Source organism: Orycteropus afer, unplaced genomic scaffold (assembly GCF_000298275.1).
Source record: "Orycteropus afer afer isolate SDZICR_OR568_19922 unplaced genomic scaffold, OryAfe1.0 scaffold00006, whole genome shotgun sequence".
NCBI classification, from domain to species: domain Eukaryota; kingdom Metazoa; phylum Chordata; class Mammalia; order Tubulidentata; family Orycteropodidae; genus Orycteropus; species Orycteropus afer.
Window position 1 is genome coordinate 12,904,561 of NW_006921593.1, and position 7,725 is coordinate 12,912,285.

The 7,725-nt window shown below is 55.1% G+C and overlaps 1 protein-coding gene across 1 annotated transcript in view; it reads right to left on the bottom strand.

Annotated features, from left to right (window-relative positions):
* The window catches only part of FOXK1 (forkhead box K1), a gene marked incomplete at its 5' end in the record, with an annotated part of 68,309 nt that overhangs the window by 20,223 nt on the left and 40,361 nt on the right, over positions 1-7,725 (bottom strand). The window contains one exon of the mRNA XM_007942856.1: positions 2,246-2,431. Within this exon, the coding sequence (XP_007941047.1) occupies positions 2,246-2,431 (186 nt within the window). The remainder of the gene's footprint in view (positions 1-2,245; positions 2,432-7,725) is intronic.

Here is a 7,725-nt window from a genome sequence, read left to right on the forward strand (position 1 = left end):
AGCTGTCTCCCTGTGCACACACAGCCCCTGTGTTCTCCCATAACTGATGTCTCCAAGGAGTGTATCTACCTCATGGAAATCTTCAGCTCATATGCCTGGCTTTTGTTTGGCTGGAAGCCACAGGAGTGGGTTCAACTCCAGACCTGAAGGGCAGCTAGGGGCCACAGTCTCAGGGGTTCCACCAGGCTCTGTCAGCCCAGCAAACCTGGTCCCTTTTTCTCCCCCCACGTGATTTTGAGTTTTGTTCCACATTGTTCTCCCTCTCTAAGATCTCCTACATAGATCTCCCTTCTAGTGGTTGACAGTGGCAGCTGAGCACCATCTAGTTCTTCTGGTCTCATGGTCATATAAGCTGAGGATCGCATGGTGGACGAGTCCCTTGGACTAACTGCTTCCATGTGTCTTTGGTTTTCTTCATTGTTCTTTGCTCTGGACGAGGAGAGACCCATCATTGCAACTAGACAGCTGCTTGCAAGCCTTTAAGATCTCAGTTGCTACTCACCAAAGTAGGATGTGGAGTAACATTTCTGTGTAGTATGTTACGCCAATTGAGCTTGATGTCCCCTGTGACCATGGTCCCGAGCCCACAGGTCCAACGGCTCACTCCCTCCAGGTGGCCGGCTTGGGCCAAGAAGCCACCACAGCCTACCTGCCAACAGTTTCACTGTCTCAGGGGCAAAAGGCCTCACCGCTGCGTTCGCTGTAAAAGGCTCCCGTACACAAACTTCCCAACTGGGAACATGATTCATCGGGTGGGGCTTCTTCACTGTAAGAGGATCCACCAGAGACCGTGTTTAAGTCCCTAAGCCCCAGAAACACCTAAAATAGTTTCCAAGTTTCCGATCACACGCGATTCCCAGACCACATCTTCTCGTGGCCGCTGTTCCGGCTGCTGAGCAGGTGACCCCAACACAAGCGAGCAGAACCTGTCTGGGCCGTGCCGCCCTCACGGTCCCTGCCGTGTGGCACTCACCGCTGCAGCCACCGTGTCGGGCCATTCCCGAGCGCCTTCCTCCTCGTCACTGACCCCCACCTTTCCCAAGCACACTGTCCTTCTCCAGGGACCGGTCCTGATAACATGCCAAAGTACGAGAGATGCAGTCGCCCCATGCTTACCTCTCAGGAGCATTCCGGGCGCACTTTCTCCAGGATGGGCCTGCTCGGCCTGCTGGCAGTCCCTGCCACAGTCTACATTCTTCACCGTCACAGTCACTCAGAGGCATCCATTCTCCGCTCCTTGTTCACCATCCAGCTTTTGTATGCACAGGAGGTGATTAAAACACCAGGGCTTGGGTCAGGCGCGTCCCAGTCCTCAAAGTGACATCTTTGCTTTGTAGCACTTTAAAGAGGTCTTTTGAACCAGATTTGCCCAATGCAAGCTGTTTAATTTCTTGACTGCTGCTTCCATGGGTGTTGACTGGAGTCTTGTAGAAGGGAATCCCTGACAGCTTCAATCTTTTCTCCATTTATCACAACGTTGCCTGTCGGGCCGGCTGTGAGGATTTTTGCCGCCTTTATGTTGAGGTGTAACCCACACTAACAGGTGTAGTCTTTGATCGTCATCAGTGAGTGCTTCAAATCATCTTCACTTTTAGCAAACGGTGTCGTGTCATCTGCATACAGCAGGTGGTTAATGACCTTCCTCCAATCCTAATGCCGAGTTCTTCCTCACATAGTCCAGCTTCTTGGGTTTCCTCAGCACACAGGTTGAGTAAGTAATGGAGAAAGGATACAACCCTGATCTTAAACCACACAGTATCCCCTTGTTCTGTCTGAACGACTGCTTTGTGACCTATATACGGGTTCTGTCTGAGCCCAGCTGAGCATTCTGGAATTCCCGCTCCTCAGAGCGTTAGCCACGATTTCTAATGACCCACACGTCTGAACGCCTCTGCTCAGTCAATAAACCAGGTAGACATCTTTCTGATGTGTGCTTTCAGCCCCCACCCAGCTGACACCAGCAGTGATAGCCCTCGCTCCACGTCCTTTTCTGGGCATGGCTTCGCTTTCCGGCAGGCCCTTGCCAGTGTCCTGCCACAGCGCCCCACCAGCGCGCGCCGTGAAGCCACGGCGGGACTGTCCCGCTTCCTCGTGGCTCCCCTTCCCTGGAACAGGCCCACACACGATCTCACCCCCACACCCAGGGAGACCCTCAAGGAGGACCCTGCCCGGCGCTCCTTCTTAGACAAGGGCAGAGAACGCGGGGCCGGTGCTGCCCACGGACGGGGGGCAGCGGCGCACGTACCTGATGGTGCCCGTCGGGGAGGGCACGGGGCTGACCATGCCCCGGAGGTCCGGCTCCGGGATGTGGATCTTCAGCGGGGACATCTGAGGGTACAGCGGCCGCAGCGGGGACGCTGGCGCTTCCTCCTTGTGAAACAGCGACGTGAACTGGATCTTTATGGCCGTGCTGGGGAACCGGAAGGTGCACCTGCAGGAGGGACACGGCACGTCAGGCACAGGGTGGCAACGAGGAGGGACACGGCACGTCAGGCACAGGGTGGCAACGAGGAGGGACACGGCACGTCAGGCACAGGGTGCAACGAGGGAGAAGCCGCAAGTCAGTGAGGAAGCCGTGCTAAGACCACCCGGTGGTTCCTGTGCGCCACACACGCTGTCCAGACCTTTCACCACATACCTCAGTGGACTCACACTCACTCTGGCATCAACCACCCCTTTACAGGGCACAGGAACAAGACAGACATGAAAGTCCCCAGGCAAACAGCTGCAATGTCATCTCCAACAGAGGTTCCAGACAGACAGACAGACAGCCACTTCCTGTCCACTACAACCTGCCACACTACTCCCCAGCAAACACCTGTTGGAAAAGTGAGTCACACAGCCACCAGAGACCTGAAGGGCTGTCCTGGCCCACATCATGCTCCCGAGAAGACACAAAGCAGACCCGGTGCAGCCAAGGTGGCTACCCAGCTCTGGATGGTGGCACAGCGCAGAATTAAGGGCTTGGTTCCGTTTGGTCTTGGGTTGGATGCCTCTGATGGTGGGGCGCTCCCTCTGAGGGAGCACGTGGCGGCAGAAGGTGGTTGCGGCCTTGACTGCTTGCGTGAAGGTCGGCAGCTTGAATCCACCCAGAGGCTCCCTGGAAGAGAGGCCTGGAGCTTTTGAAAAGTCACAGCCTTGGAAATCCTAGGGGCAGCGCTACTAACATGTGGGGTCACTGTGAGGGGAGCCAACTCCCCAGTGCAACAGCAGGGCTAGAGGCAGTGTGTGTGTTTGTGGGGTCCAACGCAGTAAATTACATAGTATGGCTTTTCTAGCCGTAGGTCTTTGTAAACTCCGTGGTGGAACTTGCTGTGAGCGATTGAGTAGCTCCTGATTGTTAAAGTCACCACTTGGGTATTTCTGCTGAACCAGCACAAAGCAGTCTTCTGGGAAGTGCACGCTCTCTCAGGGTACAGAATTCCGATGTTGGGAGTGGTTAGTGGCCACCCTGCCAGGCTCTAAAGGAGCCCTCCTAGAGGCAGAAGGAGCCTCTCTGACTGCTGGCCGAGAAAGACAAGCTGCTAAGAACAACACACTCCTGAGAGACATGCACTTGCTGAGAGACACGAGACACGCATTGCTGAGAGAGACACTGAGAGACGTGCACTGCTGGGAGAGAGACAGTGGGCTGAGAGAGACTGAGCGTGTTCCGGAACCTGAATTGTAGCCTGTTGGCTCCCTAATAAACCCCATAATCTGTGAGTTCTGTGTGGCCACTGCAGCAAATTACTGAGCTCAGCAGAGAGGTGGCGGGTGCCGTGGGAGGAACGGCTGGTGTCAGGATTGGTGCAAGGGCTGGAGGGAGGCAGCATGTCTGGGCTGGCAGGAATAGGCCTTGGGCTGCGGATGGTGATCCTGTCTTCCTCTCGTGGGGTTATAGGTCAGAAGATGTGGCCTCCTTGCCCCGTTAGCAGGGGGAATGGAGTGCCTACCAGTGGGAGGGGTTTCCCTGGGTCAGGGGTGGGGGTCTACCACAAATGTTCTAAGTGCACTGTGGAGAGGATGACACACCTCTGGACACACAGAGCCTCTGAACAGCACAAGGTAAGCGGGTTAGTTGTACGGTGCGTGAATTACACCTTAACAAAGCTGTCTGAGAAGTCTCGCCCTAAAGCTCCACACGCCCACGATGCCCTCCTGGCTCCAGTGGTGCCCTCCTGCCTTGGTGGGTCCCTGGCTGTGTAGCCACTAGAGGGCGCCAGGCTCAGCTGGCAGGGCTGTGCTCACAGATCCCGCAGAGGGCTGGTCCTACTCGCCACCCGTCCGCAGGTTGTGGGACCCCGTGACGACTGTGGTCTGTGATCTGGATGCTGTGACTGGGTGGGTGGGGCTTAGACGGCCTCCTCCAGGGTTTGTCATGTGCTAGAAGACGACACACAGATACATGGATGGTCAAAGGGGCTGACTGTGGCAGGGATGCTGGTCCCCGCATAAGAATCCTTGCCTTTCTGTGTGACAGTGGATGGCTGGACATGTGGCGGCCCAACCAAGACCACAGTTCTCCGAGACCTCTCCTGCCACCAGATGGGGCAACAGGACGGGAAAGGGTTGTATCCTTAGAAGGAAAGGGGTGGGTGCCTTCATCCCTTCTGCTCCCGATGCCTGGAACGTGGGTGTGAGGGCAGGCGCCAGGACAGCCACCGTGAAGTGGTCAGTGGGCTGCCAAAGGACGTCTCAGAGCCTGGAGTGCCACATCAGCCCATGAAGGTGGTCTGACGAGAGAGAAAAGAGCGTCTCTCGTCTGAGCCACTCTCCTTCACACTTCCGCTACAAGAGCAGAGCTGGTGGGACCTGGGGTCGCGGCTCAGGAAGGACGCCCTCCTTCCGTCAGTCTAAGGCAGTTGTCTGGGCTCAGAGCACTGGGCACAGGAGGAACATGGTGGTCACCGAGGCGGCCAGGGCCGGCCACGCAGCCTGGACACCTGCACCGTGACCACTGTGACATCACCGTCGTGGGTGAGGACGGGCGGAGCGAGAGTGCACCCTAACCCTCCGCAGTGTGCCAACACCCAGCAGCCGGCTCCCAGCAGTGGCCCCACGAACGAAACGTGCAGCCGTTCCCATCAAGCCTCGGTCACCGTCAGCATTTTTCACCCGTGGATGTTATTTCAATTTTCACCCCTGGCGAGTGTGCTGAAACACGAAGTCTTTCTTGACTCTGGGCGGGGATGCCCACGGGCGGCAGTGCGCCCTGGCAGCCCTGCGGGCCTCCCCGAAGCGGCAGCACTTCCGCGCATGCGCGCTCCTGGGGCGGAGCAGCCCGGCTGCTGGAGGAGACGAGGCGGAAGCTCGGGAAACAGGCGGGGAAAGGAGCGCTGTAGCGCGGTGCTTAAGCGCTCGGCTGCCTTCCCGCAAGGTGAGCACTTCAAACCCACCAGCCACTCCGCGGTACAAAGATGAGGCGGTCCCCTTCCAAAGACTGAGCCTAGGACACCCTCTGGGGCAGTTCTCGGTCCACCAGGGGCGCTGTGAGTCGGCACTGACTGCACGGCGGGGTTAGCTTGGTTTAACACCCTAGGACACCCTCTGGGGCAGTCCTGCGGCCACACGGGGTTGCTGTGAGTCACCTCGACTCCAGGGCACCCAACAACACAGCTGTTCCAGCCCGCTCCCTCCCCTCCCCCTGCACCCAACAGGCACCGAGGGCCAGTCCCTCCCCATCAGACCTCCGCAGGGGCATGGGGGATGGAGTGGGCCCCAAGAGCAGGAACAGCTGCAGGGTGTTGCCAGGGACTGCGGGGCCCCAGAGGATGCCCCCACCTGCTGTGAGCTGGGAAAGGGGCCCTGGGGCCTAAACACATTAACATTTCCAGAACTCTGCAAATTCCAGCCACAATCAGGACTCTCGGCTGATAAAGCTGCCCCTTCTCCCAGGCGGTTTCCAGGTGCACACCTGAGAAGGCGTCACAGCACAGCCCTGGGGAAGCCACAGGAGTGGGTGCTGAAGAACGGGGACCAGAAAGGGCCACAGGAGGACACGGAGCGAAGGACAGAGGGAAGAGGTAACCATGGGAGGAAGGGGGAGGGGAGCTGTTGCATTATTGCGGTCAATGTCAAGAGACAAAGCATATGTGAGCTGCTGTATAGAAAGAGAATTTGCTCTGTAAACTTTCACCCAAATCACATACACACACAAAAGTTGGAAATAGAAATACCATTTGATGCAGTAATTCCCTTACTAGGTATATATCCTAAAGAAGTGAGAGGCAGGATACAAACGGATACATGCACACTCGTGTTCACTGCAGCACTTTTCACAACAGCAAAAAAACAAAAATGCAGCCACAGCCGACTCAAAGCGATCCATTTGGGTTTCTGAGGCAGTATCACTATGGAAGTAGACTGCCCAACCTTCCTTCGGAGGAGTGGCTGGTGGATTTGAACTGCCAGCCTTCTGATTAGCAGTCAAATGCCTTAGGCACTACGCCGTCAGAGCTACTATTCACAATACCAGAGAGATGGAAACAACCTAAGTGACCATCAACCGAGGAATGGATAACCAAACTGTGGTACGTACACACGATGGAATACTATGCAACCCTAAAGAATAATGTAGAATCTGCAAAACACTGCATAATGTGGATGACCTTGGAGGACACTAAGCTGAGTAAAATAAATCAATCACAGGACAACTGTATTAGTCCAATATTATAAAAACTCAAGGAAAGGTTTTACATAGAATGCAACTTTCTTTGTTGATTACTAGGGAGGGAAGGGGAGGGGGCGGGAGGCTAAATTCCTAGATAAAAACGCAAAACTCACTGCCATTGAGTCAGATCCGACTCAGAGCAACCCTCCTTGGGTTTCCGAGGCAGTATCACTATGAAAGTACATTGCCCAACCTTCCTCCTGAGCAGTGGCTGGTGGATTTGAACCACCAGCCTTCTGGTTAGCAGTCAAGTGCCTTAGGCACCACACCACCAGAGCTCCTCAAATTCCTAGACAGATTAAAAAATATATATATATATATATATATATATATATATATATATATATACACACACACACACACACACATACATACATAGATACATGTATATACACATATACATACATAAACATATATATATGTTGTTATGGGCCATGGAGTCAGATCCGACTCATAGTGACCCCTCCTTGGGTTTCCAAAGCAGTATCTCTACAGATACACACACACACACATACATATACACACACATACACACACATACGCATATACCAAGGAGTATGAGTGGTTACCAGGGGCAGGAGGGAGGGGAAAAGGAGGCTTTTCTTTGCGGGGCACTGAGTTCATGCTCCTGGTGGTAGAATCATTTGGAAAAGGACAGCAATCATGGTGGCACAACATGAAAAATGTCATCGATGTCCCTGAGCTGTAAATGGGGAAGTTGTTAGGTTGGCGAATGTCTTGTGTGTATTTTCTCCACAATAAAAGTAAAAAAGAAAAAGAAGGAAAGAAAAACAAGCCCTTTGAAGGACGAAGGCACCAAGAACGTGCCCTTTGGGGCGAAGGAGTGGAGAACTGGAATGGAGCTGTGCCAGGCGTGGGCACCGGCCCTGCTGGGTTTCAGAGCGGTGTGTCTGGGAGGAGCTGAGCCTGGCGCGGCGCGCGATCCCCACGCAGGCCCGCAGGTCGCCTGGGGCTGGGGCCCGGCACCAGGTGGGACGATGGCAGGGGAAGGCGTGGAGACCAGCTGAGCTCTATCCCACAGGGAACCACCTCGAGCCTCTCCGTCCATCTGG